Raw genomic sequence first — 15,252 nt, forward strand, 5'->3', positions numbered from 1 at the left:
CCTAGTTAAAAATAAAAATGCTCATTTATTGTTTAGGTTTATTTACAAATATTATTTTCGGGTCTGTATATTGCTTGAAACCATAAAGAGAGTTTGTGATTATTAAAAAATTTAAAATAAATAAAATTTGCATTTTATGGAGGATGCAATTTTTTTGGGGATTTCAAAATAATGTACTAAAACATTAACAGTAATAAGTTCAAATCTGTAACAAATATGAATATCATAATAATTTCTTATAGATACCATTTCCTTATGTAATTTTCCAAGATATTAAAGATCATAATGCAAAAAAACTAAATTTATTAAAAGTAATAGGCTTTATGTTTCTTAAACTACCTACATTTATCAAAGTTTTTATGAACTTTTGAACATATTCGTCCACTAGTTTTATTGTTGGAATGAAATATAGCAAGACTTGCATTGCCTACTAAGAAAGTTAGTAGTCGGTAGTCATCTGGTTAATTCACTTCATGAATTATATGAACATATTCTGTGCTCTTTGTTTCTTAAACGTTGTGTTCTCAAATACAATTTCAGACTTTATTGATGGTGGAATAAGTGTACTTTGAAACATTTATCTCATGTAACTAAATTGTTTTTCATCCTAACTAATTTTACATTCATTATTAGTATGAATTCAGGTATATAGCTTGAATCGATATAGTATGTGTTATTTATGTGTTATGTGTTAGTATGTGTTATGATATCCAGTAAGCAAACATTTACCACTTTTTTTATATTGTTAAATGTTATGTCTGGTTAAGTTACTTAAATATATAAGAAAGAAGAAATCCACCTCCTGGAAGAATTAAACTAGATATTTTAAAGATTTTAAAAGAGCCTGATAAATACGGAAAGTGTTAGCATCACATGCTTTATTGATACTAAGACAATCTTTGAATTATGGAAATAAAGTTTCTAATTTTTGATAAATAAATAATCACATTACTACAATCAGTTTTACACAAAATATCCTGCAGGTTCACGCATTTTTATGATTGTGTTTTACTGATAACAACACTTTAATACCAAGTATTCAGCTTTTGTTTATATATTCCTGTATATCGTTTGAAATATTTAAGTATTTATTTCTGCTTTTGTTTCTGTAATCTGATTATGAAAAATCCTATACCAGCAGAACATTGTGCTTTAATGTATTTTGTTTTTTGTTCCAACATATTGATTTATATGCTGTTTTAGGTTGCCAAATTATGTACAGTTTTTCATAAATCAAGAAGTGAAAAGCCACATTTATTGCTTCTCTTAAATCTTGTTTTTATTCAAAATTATAAATTAGAAAATTCTAAGTTAAAACATAATAACTTGTTAATTAAAAAATTTAGAATTATTTGTGCTTCTGTTCTAACAAGTTAGTTCTTGTACTTATTATACTGTGAGAATTAAGGAAAATTGATCATTAAAATGACTGTTATGATCATCCATTAAACAAATTTTGATGATGAGTAATTATTCTTTAGAAATTGCTGTATAAACAATACTGCAGGTAAAGGAGAATTTTATATTTGTACTTTCTGTAAATTCTGCATCATTTAGGAAGTTGATAGTCATGTATTAGACTTATTTTCCTGTTCTTGACCACTTAATTCTGTTGTTTGTACAAAATAAATGTTTGTATTTGAAAAACCTCACAATGAGACAACTATAGCCAGCTTTAATGTGCTGTACCAGTATGCAAATTACAGTGCATTCATACATTTGTCTGTTTTTGTCAGCAGGAAAACTGATGTGTGTGTGTGTTTGACCATGTTTACCTTTGTAAAGACTGCACAGAATCTTAACATGCTTTCCTTCTTTCTGATAATCACTGCTAAAGACGAACAATCACTCTCCAAAATGTAACATGTATCTACATACATCCTTTGCAGCTGCAAATATGGTACTGTGATGTGTCTGATTAGAAAATGTGTATGAGCACTGAATATAAGGATAACCAGTTATAGTGTTTAAATTTTTTTGTATGTAAAAGAGTTTTAGTTTATCTTATGTTCTTATTAGGCACTACTTGTCACCGAACCAGAAGCTACAAGGCATACCTTCTTCAAGCATGCCATGTCAGTTCTGATTCAAATGGCAAGGACTTCATCTTTGGAACATTCAGAAAGTCAAGTAAATACATGTATATTTTTAGTACAATTATTAAATTATTCAGGTAAACGTTTCAAAGCTCATTTATTAGAATTTAAAGACTTAGGATAAAGTCTCACTTATATGTGTGTCTTATATGTGAATCTATTTTTCTTAAACTTTCAAGTAACTTCACTAAACTTAAGTACTTATAATATTTAATTAGTGAAAAAATTGAAACACGTAAATTGAGGTAAGATTTATTTTAAATACATTCATTAAATTTAGAAACTGTATAATTCTTTATTTTTTAAAGCCATAAGATTGTATATTGAATGACCAACAAGTATCATGATTTAGTTTCAGGAACACAGTTAGTTTGCTTTTTGTTTTTGCTATATACAGTGTTATTGGTCAGGTGTTTAGTTTCATTTACAATTGGAGTTACTGTGTGTTGGATTATAAATACAAGTACACTACTATCATAAATTATTTATAAATCTAATGTTAGAAGGCATCAAATCTAAGACAGAGACTTATCCATTGGTATGGTCAGTACCAGCATTAAGTCACCTGGAACATAGTTTTAAATTAGAGCAGATAAATCTCTGGAATATGTGATCAACAACCAACATAACTTAGAAATACCGGCTGTACCAAATGTTGTCACGCATACTGGGTTGATTATGAGATCAATAATCAGATAGGACAATTTTCAACAGTCTGTTACTAGAAGATACTAGTTACCAAGTATAAGTGGTGCTGGTTAGCATTAGAGAGACTTCTTAACAATGGGAGTGTGTTTTTATACCTTATTGGTCAGAGTGCACCCATCAATTCAAGATGGCTGCCCCATTCTAATAGGCTACTGCCCTGCTGTCATTTACCTCCCTTGTTACTGTGAACAAGGTTAGGAACAGCAAGTGGCTAATGTATTACTTACAAACAATGATACATTAAAAAATAATATGCAGATGAGTGCTTATGGGAGCAACAAAGCTTCTGGACTCAGTGAGAGATCTTGACTAACCAGCAGGAGAAGAAGAAGAAAAAAACAAACAAGGAAACCTAGGCCTAAACACCAAGTTGGTTAATAAATTTATGTGTAAAAAAAATGCAATAAGCTCTACCTGTCTCGCATTATGATAGGTTACTGCAATGTCAGAGGGATCAAGAGAACCAAATACTGCCTTGTGAAGCTCTCTGAATTTTATTACATCTTACTTTTTCAAGAGGCATAACTCTCAGACCTTGAGGAGTTCATTCACACTGGCTTTAACTTCATACCAAATGCTGACCTAGAGGCTAGGATGGTCGTTGTAGTTCAACACAACAGTAATGTCCACTATGAAAATTATGCTCTCAGAAGAAGAATCACCTGTGTAAGTTACAAACATCCAGATAGCTTACTTGAAGTTATCAGTACATATCCAAATCAATAATGTGTACATGAATGGTAACACAATACCCTTGGAATATGGACTGATGCCTTTATCAAATCCTTACACAAACCCATGAAAGATTACTCTAATTTTTAAAGGCTAATGAATTATCATCATACAAAACAACATTGGCAGGATCTCGGAGAAGGCTGTAGCTAGAAGACTTGTCTATCAGATTAAATGATTATTTCCTTCATCATTAGGTGAATAACTCAGTGGAAGAGAAACCTTGATCAACAATGTTGAATTTTCAGCTGATACATAGGAATAGTTTGGAGTAGATCAGAACACCTTGGCAGTAGCATTGGGTATGCAAAGTGCCTATGATAGAGTATGGCTATCTATTATTGTTGAAAAATGGCCAGAATAGACATCAGTGTAATGTATGTAAGAAGGTACATAGCCAGAGACATTGCTAGGTGCTTAAAAGATGTTCAGGACTCAGATACATAGGCATGAGAATTTATGGCATTTCAGTATGATATTGATCATGGTTTTCTATTCTGATTTTTCAAGATGCCAACTATTGAAGTGATTTACACTGCATGGTTAGTTGTAACTTTTGTCGCAATGGCTTTTTCAGTCACATGAGGTTCAGAATTTAGTCATTCAACAATTGACACTCACTCATCACCTGCAAGATAATTCATCCACACTGCCATGGAGCTGCTCTGGATGATGCTAACAACATAGTTATACCCCCTGAAACACTGTAACCAAATCTATGTTCATCCCTTCTACATTTTTAAAGTTCATCATCTATTCCAGAGATGCATGATGAATGGTGATTTTTTTTCTATCACCCAGGAAATTGTAATAATTATAAGAAGCCACGAGTGTAAGCAAAGGAGAATTTGTTAAAACGTGTACCCACAATGTTTGACCTATGCTACAACAACAAGCAGTTTCTTCTTTGTTGTACAGTATATATATTCAGAAGCCATTATCATATGAATACCCTATGTTTTGTACATTCTACTCCATCCTGCACCTGCGACAATACCAGTCCAATTCTGTTATCACTGATATGTACGGTAATTAGACAATATTATGTAGGATAAGCAAACTTTATCCCTCTGTGCATGAGTGAAGGTTACAATGTACATGCCACAACCTTTTACAGTGTGCCATTCAACATAATATTATGTATTTGATGTAAGTGTTATCAACTATTCATTTTACTTTACACTGCTTATTTAGGAACACTTTGTGATGGCGAAGAGTAGCTATCAGATACAGTATACAGGAATACTGAAACAAGTTGTATATATGTACTTTGGAGGCTCTTGAAGTTATGAAAATGTGATATACAAACTGTACAATTGACAAAAATAATTTTGTTCTTCACTGAACATCACCTTGCTCTTTGACTTGTCAGAATCTGAGTCAGACTGATGTTGTTAATCCACAGACATGTTTTGAATACCGATGTTTTCGTAGCACATCTGATTTTTTTGTGTACAACGGATTTTTACATTTTATAAAACACTTGCTACATTTCATGTACATATACACATAGTAAATTTGGAATTGGAGTCAGCATTCCTTCTTCAGTATGAGGTCAGTCTAACAGACTGACCTCATACACTTTCATTAATGACTGAAATGCTTGATCACAGTCTTAAGTCCACCTAAGATGCATTTCAGAGTAGACATCAGTGCAGCTATCTTGCAAAGTTAAGCTAGCTATGGATCTCACTATTTGTCAGATGGAACCATGCCATGACATGATATTCATACAGATTCTTATTTGTGCTGAAAACAGTTTTAGGTCTGTTTTTATTGTCCAATTTCACTTGCCAGTACCAAGAATCCAGCTTTAATGTGCTGTACCAGTATGCAAATTACAGTGCATTCATACATGTGTCTGTTTTTTTGTCAGCAGGAAAACTGATGTGTGTGTTTGACCATGTTTACCTTTGTAAAGACTGCACAGAATCTTAACATGCTTTCCTTCTTTCTGATAATCACTGCTGAAGGCGAACAATCACTCTCCAAAATGTGTATTACCTTGTTCTTCAACACCCACTCACTTTCAATACTAGCTACATCCCTAACTCCAGGAAAATGTGCACAACAGATGTTTTATGTGGTGCACATTACCTATGTCTATATGGTGGCTTGTGACTGTTTTTAAAGAAAGTCAGTCTGGTATCATAAACACACTAACAAATTCAACCAGCAATTTACTAAGTTCCTGTCACTGTATTGAGACCAAATTCTTTTCTTGTTCCTCAGCTAGCAATCTCAACTGCTCTGGTATCCCTGCATTTGTCTTCGTATATGGTGTAGCTGAAGCAACTCTAGCTGCAGTGTTTGTTCCAGTCATTATGCCAATAAATATTTCAGCAGCAAGTTGAATACCAGCAATGGCACAAAGAAGGTACTTTTGAACATGTGGAGCCTGGTTCCTAGACAGAAAATGGCATGCTTCATGTGTTGGCAGTTATAACAGTAGCAACACACTAGACTGGCTCTGTATCACACCTTGGAATTGCACTTGTGTATTCCGGGTTACTGTAACTCCTGTATATATTCTCAGGCAATACATTGTTTCTGTTCTGTCATATAAGCATCAGATATTTTTACTGCAAAACTGCAATTCACCATGCTAGCTGATAACATTTGCTGGAGATTCATCCTAAAGATACCAGTACTTACTGCTAAGTCATTGAAATGACATTAATTTTGTTGGAAAAATAGTCAGAGCTGAAGTTTCTCTCCACTCACCTTGATTCTAGTTCTGTTATTCAAAACAGAATTAACTTTTCTGGCCGAAGTTGTGACTTCATTCAGTATGCGTGAAACATCAGAAGGTCAACCAGTTCTGGTGGGTCCTGTATCATCAAAGGACATACCAAACCTCAAATAGTCCTGTATTAAATCATCTTTCCACTACAAAATTGAATGCAAGCCAACTACAGTGCCCTCACCCCCTAAACCAAACCTGTCCCTTGTTAGTTCAGTAGAGCCAGAACTGTGGTATTTAGGGCTTGTATATGACTGTTATGTGGCTTGATGGAATTGCACATTCTTGCTATTTTGTCTAAAAAAAAGATACAAAAATTTCATTTGAAATGCCCTACCATTCTATTACTTCAGCATGCACTTCATCATACCAGGACAGAATGCCATCTGGGAGGAGGAAGAAGATACCTACTATATTTGTTGCACAAATATTCTGGAATATCCTGAACAGCCTGAAACACTCTATAATATTTAATGTTACTAAGTCAAAGCAATAGGAAGTGCTTGCAGTAGGGGAACTCAGGGCTGATCACAAGCATTTTGAGACACCTCTTAAAAGTTGTTCTGGCCTAGGTGGCTTCTTCATCTTTTGCATCTAAATTGATGTGTCTGCTTATTGCCACATAAATGGCCTCTGTTAATGTGTAAATATCTAATTCCCATTATGCACCAGTGACTTGTAGTGGTTTCATCAGCCTAGTTCTGCTCTTAAGAGAGGCTTTCAGCTATATTGTGGGTCAGCAGCACCTTTTTATGGTGCTTTCTCCTTTTTCAAATGGTGAGACAGCTCCATCTTATGGACTTCGCTTTTTAGACTCATCCTGGTCACTAGTGATGACAACTAGCAATAAGACTCAGCTCCATTTGTTGATAGCAAACTGAGGATCCTGTAGAGACCACCCCACTCAGTCACAGGACCTCTATACATTGTAGTAATTACCCTTAGTTGTCAATAGTAGGGGGCTGTTCAGCAGCTTGGGAAACTGCAGTAATCCTCCCTGAATATGTGGCTGGATCAAGGTTGCAGACTTGGCCCTTTGCTTATATAGTGTAAGGCTGTTGTCCAGGAGAGAATTACTCTGAGACCATACAACATTTTGGATTACATTTCTTTTCAGTGACCACCTTATCCTTTCACTCACAGGTTTTGTTTTTTTCAAGTGCTATTTCTAAATTTTTCCAAAGTTCCAACATAAGTACAGTGAGAGTAGAAACAAATGTAGAAAAACACAAATGTGAAAATTTAGAAACTCTGGAATTATAAATTGTGCAGGCAATGCATCATACTTTCTTCCATACTTAGTTTACTCTTGGGTATTTGACAGTTAAGAGAAGTATCTTGCATTAGCAATAGGTATATCTGGAAAGTGTATCCAAATTTAATTAGACCCAATCGAGGAAAGAGATTGGACAATACACCCCTTTTTGGGGGTCAGGGCTGAAACTAAATTAAGTGAAATTCTGTTGTTGGTATAAAGAAGTCAACTTGTTAACTTGAAAGGATTGAACCTGTTATTTTTAGAACATTTTCTGAATATTGTATTTTTGTTGGAACAAATAAAAATTGCTTATTTTTGTAAAACCAAACAATCCCATTCTATAATATGTTCTATCATAGTAATAAATACAATGGATAAACAAACACAAGTGAATGTTGTGATTGATATACTTGTGAATGTTCTCAGATATCAAAGAAATGATTAATCACAATGATTGGGTTTGAAACATTAGCAAGTCTAAGCAATTTTCTTTGTTAGTTCACTATGTTATTAATGCAAATATACAGAACATTAAACCATACTAACCAAAAAATCTTGATCCAAGTCAATGCCTGGTGAACGAGATGAGAAATGTATATAAAAACAAAGTAAACAAGCAACACTTTCTATCAAATTTTAAGCCATCATTGTCATTCATGTGGTTGCCATAAAGAGTCGTAAAAATGATGGATGAATAGATGGCTTCCTGACATTTTAATTAGATAACTGTGTGGTTTAAAAAAATACAACCACTAGGCTAGTGCTATAAGAATGTAGACGTGTATTCAAATTTATCTTAGGTAGGAAGTAGTAAATGAAAGGACATACTTTTCTGTTAAATTACATTATGAATATATATGTTTATGCTTTGCAATTATATTTTATTTGCAGGTTCCACCTGTAATGTTTTATTTATATATATATATTGTTTTGGCATGTATTCTTAATTGTCACATTACATCAGTTTAAGTAATGGTAAAGGAAAAAGGGAATTTGTTTCAAAACTTGTATTTGTTGATATTTCCTATCATAAACTTCTACATTTAACTTTATATGGTTTGCAGTCAAGGTTCCTAAACGTTATATTTTATTTTGTTATATGACATTTTTAAAATGAACTTTATGTATAGTGTAAAATAAATTGCATATGTTTTTTCTAACCAAGTTCTAATAGTTATTAACATTAAATTGATTTCTAGGTCCATGCCATGAACATCCTGCGAGCATTATATCGTGATACGCATCTAGGAGAGAATGTAATATCATTTGCAGCTGATGGAGTCCAATGTGCTCTTCTTGGCTTCAAGGGGAAATCATGGGCTGTAAGTTTTCTTATTGTTTAGATATTTGAATTAATTATAATTTTGATTAATATGGGTGATTCCAATTTTTAGGATAATACTTTCTGTAATAACAGAACTTTTATGAACTTATTAGAGTAGAAAACTGGATTCCAAAAAAATATACGCTGCTGTTAGATAGTTGTCATACAGAACAATAATATTTATTACATAACTAGCAAGCCATCACCATGATTTAATAATAACTTCTAAATATGTATGATTAAATTATGCAACTAGAATTATCAAATAGCTATATGTATTATACACATACATGAATTTGTGGTATTCAGAAACTCTGATCTCTGATAGAAAAGCATTAAGTATCCACAATATCATAGTTTCAGGTTATATTAAGCAAAAAGTAAATTGAACAGAAGTGGCAAAACATTGAAGAAAATGCAAATGAGCAATTAAAAGTTTGTTCATGATCAAGGCAATTCTTTTCTTTTAAGATTCTGTATTCGTTATTATGATTTTTCTGCCTGTTGAGGCAGAGAGATGAATCAGAATATTGGTGTATATCTCAGAACAAAAGTCTTAGTATGAACTTCCACAATACTAGATTATGCAGTTCCCAGGAAAACAAACTTCATCTCTTACTAACTTGTACTGGCCTCTTCACCATTTCTCAAAATGGGTATGTCCTTAATCCAGAAAAGTATAACTCAGAAACAAGAGTCAGGTAAGGAATTAGCACCAAGTACTAGTTACATGCAGAACACATGGATGAAACACTTACGTGAATACAAATTTATTCTTTCCATGTGTAGAAGGGTAAGATTATCAGTTCTTTCAACAATACTTCCCTTTTTTTTATCTCAGTTCATTCCTCGGTTTGAATCTTAAATTGAAACATTAAAAAGCAGAATTAGAAGTTGATATAACAAGGCCATAACTTCCTGTAACCACTACCTTATACAACACACATGATGGTGTGACACTTACTTACAACATGTTACTTTATTCATACAGTAGAAAATAAATAACATCAAATTAAAATAAATTCATATTAATATAGTCTAATTAAAGTAAAAGTGCAGAACTACCTATAAATGCTAAATGAAAGGTTAAACAAAATCATAAATGAAAAATGTATAAAAAGTTAAACATAAAACAAAAGATTTAAGAGACTGAATAAGATACAAATTAGTATAATAGCTGTTGTTTTAAGTATTGATACAGATTTATGGTAAGATTTAATAAAAACATTACAGATCAGAGTATCCTATGTTTAGGCTTCCAGAAAAGGATAGCTTGGAGTTAGAGTATCTGGCTCCTTGTAGTCCTCATTAATGTTTAATAATGGCTGGAGATGGCTTGAATGGGTAATGAAGAAAAACTTTAATATAAGTTTAACATAACAGCAAATGTACAACGTTTCAACAAGGTTTTGTCATCATCAGGTATTTATATATTTATATTAATGTTTTTCTTCATTACCCATTCAAGCCATCTTCAGCCATTATTAGTCTCAAAGTAGGTTCCTCGTCATCGAATTTGAACTCATTAATGTTTGTTCTTGTCATAAAACCATTGTCTTCAATTATCAATTCTGTGAAATACAGCTGTAGAATTCTTTACAATTTCAAGGTTCAGGTAGCTATTCTGTGATATAACGTTGTTGTGTAATTGTATTTGATATTTTATTATAAATTGTGTGGAATACATATAATGCTATAATATGGTGTTCTTATCAAGTTGCCTGGCATGACCAGGTGGTTAGGATGCTCAATTTGCCATATGTGAGTTACTGACTCAAAAGTTGTCACTGAACATGTTTGCTATTTCACTCATGTAGGCATTATGATGTGGCAATCAATACTACTATTTGTTGATAAAGAGTTGAACCAAGACTAGGTGGTGTGTGGTGTTGATTAATTGCCTTTTCTCTAGTGTATAACTTCAAATTCCTATACAATACCTTACTTCTTTTCACATAATAGCTTTTCTCACTCATTGCTTTCCTCTATACTCACAGTTTTCACTTGCAAATAGCCTTGATACTCCTATTTACCATTGTGTGTTTCCACGTGATACAGCTGTGCTGTAGCTTGCAAATAAGCATGCAACAACACTCCACCAATAGGAGTGCAACATACTTTCCTGACACAGCTGGCTCCCTGTATACTGTTGAGCCCAATCTCCACTTCTCAGTTTGGCATACTGCTGTGTACAGTCTCTAGTTTTTGCTCATGTTTGCATCAAGTTTGTTTTTTGTTTGGCAACTATCTTCGTTGTTTCTACCTTTTTGTTTTCTTTACATTCACTTGATATTTTAGGTTGATTTAATAACTTCCACTGTCATTGTGGATTCTGAGTTCACAATTTCGAGGTACAACAACTACTACTCTTGCTCCTACTGTCAAAGCACATCAACCAACAGTTTCTCTGGCTTCTGGATCCACTGTTTCTGCTGAGTAGGTTTTGGTCTTAATTCACCAGGAGTTGGTGTCCATCATGCAGCCTGCAGTGTCTCCTGATACCTGATCCAATATACCATTTCTTGGCAAATTTGGTCAGGATGATGATTATTTCGATAGCTTGTTACCACCTCTTTCCTTCACCTTGCAATCCCAATATGATGTTCTCAGGCATGCTCCCTTTTCTCTGTATCCCCTTTGTCATTTATGTTCTGGGGTTAGCATATCTCATCCTCCTTATTCTTCTTATTCCTATGCATTAGCATATCATTAGTCAGAATTCCCTTTTTTGGATTCACAGAACTTAGTCTTTGATTCAGGTGTAGGGATCTGACCCCGATATTAATTTGTTTTCCCATGCCCAATTTTCCCATCTCCGTTTGACCCTCATCATACTCCTGCATTACCTCTCCCCTATCCACATCCTACCTGAGACTATCTACCATTCCCCTGAGGGGTTCTTGGCAAATACTCATTCCTTCTTGACAAACTTGTCTTCCTTGGCCCTTTCCCTACACACTTAACTTCTCTGTTGTTGGGATCGCCTGGATAGAGATGTGCTTTTCTTTCATGTGCACCTCCTCACTTCTTTTTTTGCATGACCATCATATGGCTCCGTTTTTATGCCAGTTAGTCTTTGGATATCTTCCTGACTCATTGGAGTCCAAGTGGAGGCTGCTGTTCAACATTTCCCCCTTTCATCATTGGTCTCTTGTCTTTCACAACCCTTTCCTGCTCCCATTCCTTTATCTCACCCTCTTCCTTTCACCCACTTAACTGTACCTCTCTCCTGAGCCTCAGCAGCTGGCTGTCAGATTGCTCATCGCTGAATCCCCTACCACCAACAGCATCTGTCACTATACCATCAGCTCTAGCATGGTTAGAACACTTTTGTCCAGAGGTGTTTGATTATGGAGCACTTTCACCATGGCTCCTTGGATATTTCAGGTGTTATTCAATGGACTCTTCCTTCATTTCTGACCCCCTCTTCCATTATCACCACATCCCATTCCCTTCCCTCCTCCTTGGAATCCAGTTTCCTTGTAGCCTCTGTCTGAAGAGGTTCAAGATCTTCTTCACAAAGATGCAATCAAACTCATCAGTCATCCTTTTCTTGGGTTTTTATTCTTAGTTTTTCGTAGTTCCTAAGAAGATTGGGAACTGGCATCCTGTCTTAGATCTCTCTCCAGTCTCAACCATTTCATCAAGCTTTCTCATTCCACCATGAAGTACTTCCTCACTTTGTGGTGGGCACTTCTTCCAGGTCTTAGGATGACCAAGGCAGACATCTTGCATGCTTACTTTCACATCCCTCTTTCCACAATATCCAGACATTTACTTCTCTAAAGTGGCTGCTCTTGTGGGTTGGCTGGTCAGATTAGAGAAGTTCTTTTTCATCCTGAACCAATCCTTCATCCAGCCTTCTCCTCTTCAGTTGAGTTTGATAAAGCTCTTAGTTCTTGATGTTCAATCCTCTTTCTCTCTCACTACATGAGAGGTTCTATCTTTTTTGGGGACTTGGGCTTGTATGGATGCCCTCATTCCCTTGGGTCATTCTCACGTGTGTGTTGCACAATCAATAGAATATTGCTTGAGATCCTCTGGACCTCATTATCCTTCTTCCTCCCTCACAACATGTCCATTTTGCCTGGTTACTCAACAAAGACAATGCCACAGCTGGTGTTCCTCATCTGCCTCCCTGTCCTGATTTGCATCTTCTTTACAGATGCATCTCTGATGGGTTGGGGGTGTTTATGAATTCCGAGAAGATCACAGATTGTTGGTCAAATCACCTCTACACATCAATCTTCTGCAGCTACTTGCTGTTCATTGGGCTTTGGGTCATTTCCTAGCATTAGTATGGGGGTGAATTGGTCATGATTTATTCCATCACTTCAACCATTGTTTATTACATCAATCAACAAGGGAGCATCCATTCACAATTGCTTTGTTTTCGAATTTTGGAACTCCTCTTCTGGGCTCATTCTCATCACATTCGTCTACTGGCATATCATATTCCAGGTGCTTTGAGTTTTGTTGCAGTTCCAGTTGTCCCTAGATCTCCAGGTGTTTCAGTGATTGTGCACCCAGTGTGGTACTCTGCTTCTGGATGCATTTGCCTCCCTTCTCAGTTCCAAACTCCTCCTGCTGGTCCCTGGTTCCACATCCTTTGGCTTTTTCAGTAGATGCCTTCATTCAGGATTGGTCCAGCCTTTTCTTTTCTGCCTATCCTCCAATCTGCCTACTCAACCAGATTTTATCCCTTATCCAAATCACTCTGTGTTGAGCCCTTTTTATTGCCCCTTTCTGGGCTGCTTAACTATGGTTTCCAGTCCTTACCCACCTTCAGTCTTTCCCTTCATTACCACTTCCACTTTCCCACTCCCTACTTCGGCAACCTCAGACATTTGTGTGTCTTACTGCCATAACCACACCATTTGTCTGGTCCCTTGTGAGGTAGTCTGGACTCTCTACTCTTATATCATTCCATCTTTCCCATTCAGTCTATCCTTTGTCCTTCATGGTTTATCAAAGCAAATGGTGTGTTTTCTACTGTTGTTCTCTGCATTATAATTACCTCCCTTTTGGTCCTAGTATTCCTCACGTCTCAGAATTTTATACCTGGTTGTTCAATAATGGTTCGTCTGTATCTCTCAAATTCTGGTTATCAGACAATCTTATCCGTTACCTTTCTTTTTTCCATTCATGTAGAGTATTTTCTTGTCCTGTCCTTTCCCTCTTGTTTTGCTCCTTTTGTGTTTTTTGTCCACTTTGTCATACGCCCCTTTCTGAGACCTCAGTGTAGATCTCCATGTCCTTACCCAACCTCATTTTGAACCCTTGGCTACCTGTTTCTTATATCTCCTATTCACGAATACCTATTTTTGATTCCTACTTGCCTGTGTTTATTGTTGATTGGAGGCATCTTCCTTAATGTACTCAATTCCACCCAGTTGATAGGAGGGAAGTGGTGTTCTGTTGGTGTAGATGGTGAATACTCTCCTCTTGCAGCAGACTGGACTCCTGCTTGGTTTTGGACTAAATGAATCTGCCATATGCAGTTCACCCCTCTTGCTGGCTTTCTCCCATTCTACCACCTCTTGGATGTCAGTTCCCTGGTGGGTAGGTGTTGGATTGGTGAAGGACCAGCCAACATAAATCCTCACACTTGCGGTTGGTATGGGCACTTCTGTGAACTGAACAATAAATTCCCAATGCTGCCAGATTGCATTCCCCTTCTTACCATTGCTCAGATGTTGGGTTCATGGGTCTGCACTTGTGGATGGTGGAACAGAAGCCATTTTTTCTTCTGCTTCCTAGTCTTGAGGAGAAAATGGTAGAGACCTTCCTCCTACCACAGATTGGACAATAAATACCCATTGCCAACTACCAACTGGTTTTGGACTGGATTTGACCCACCAAATATGGTCTGATGCACCCTAGCAACTTACACCATTTGGCATGTCCTATTATACATTGGATCATAACAGCTTAAAATGAACTCTCTGCTACAATCAGGGTTCAACAACAAAAACACAATTTATTGATAATAACAACACTTAGAAATAACTTCAACACAGTTAATAAACAAATGCCTGGTCAGGACTTCTTGCCAATATTAGTGAATAATTTATCATAAATGTTAATAAGTCAGTAATAATAGAATCAGGAAAAAGAACCAGAAAGAAAAAACCTAAATCCCCCCAAAAAATACAGCACTTACAATATTTGTATGTACCTTTCAGTATCGATAACAATATCGAGTGACAAACAGCAATAACTGTACCCTTCAATAACTATCTTGTGACTCTCTCTCTCTCTCTCTTTTAGTGAAGCTTCTGGCATGGTATTTATTCATAGAGTAAGTCATGAGAGTACAACCTTATGTGATCATAAATTTACATACTCTTCTGCTACATTAATAGTATCTGTATGTCACTGCTATGGAAGC

The 15,252-nt window shown here is 35.5% G+C and overlaps 1 protein-coding gene across 1 annotated transcript in view; it reads left to right on the forward strand.

The window, feature by feature from the left end:
- Positions 1–15,252, forward strand: part of LOC106471143 (thyroid adenoma-associated protein homolog) — a 239,364-nt gene that overhangs the window by 153,826 nt on the left and 70,286 nt on the right. The window contains exons 5-6 of the mRNA XM_022400645.1: positions 2,020–2,130; positions 8,737–8,859. Of these exons, the coding sequence (XP_022256353.1) occupies positions 2,020–2,130; positions 8,737–8,859 (234 nt within the window). The remainder of the gene's footprint in view (positions 1–2,019; positions 2,131–8,736; positions 8,860–15,252) is intronic.

This window comes from Limulus polyphemus, unplaced genomic scaffold (genome assembly GCF_000517525.1).
Source record: "Limulus polyphemus unplaced genomic scaffold, Limulus_polyphemus-2.1.2 Scaffold110, whole genome shotgun sequence".
NCBI lineage: Eukaryota > Metazoa > Arthropoda > Merostomata > Xiphosura > Limulidae > Limulus > Limulus polyphemus.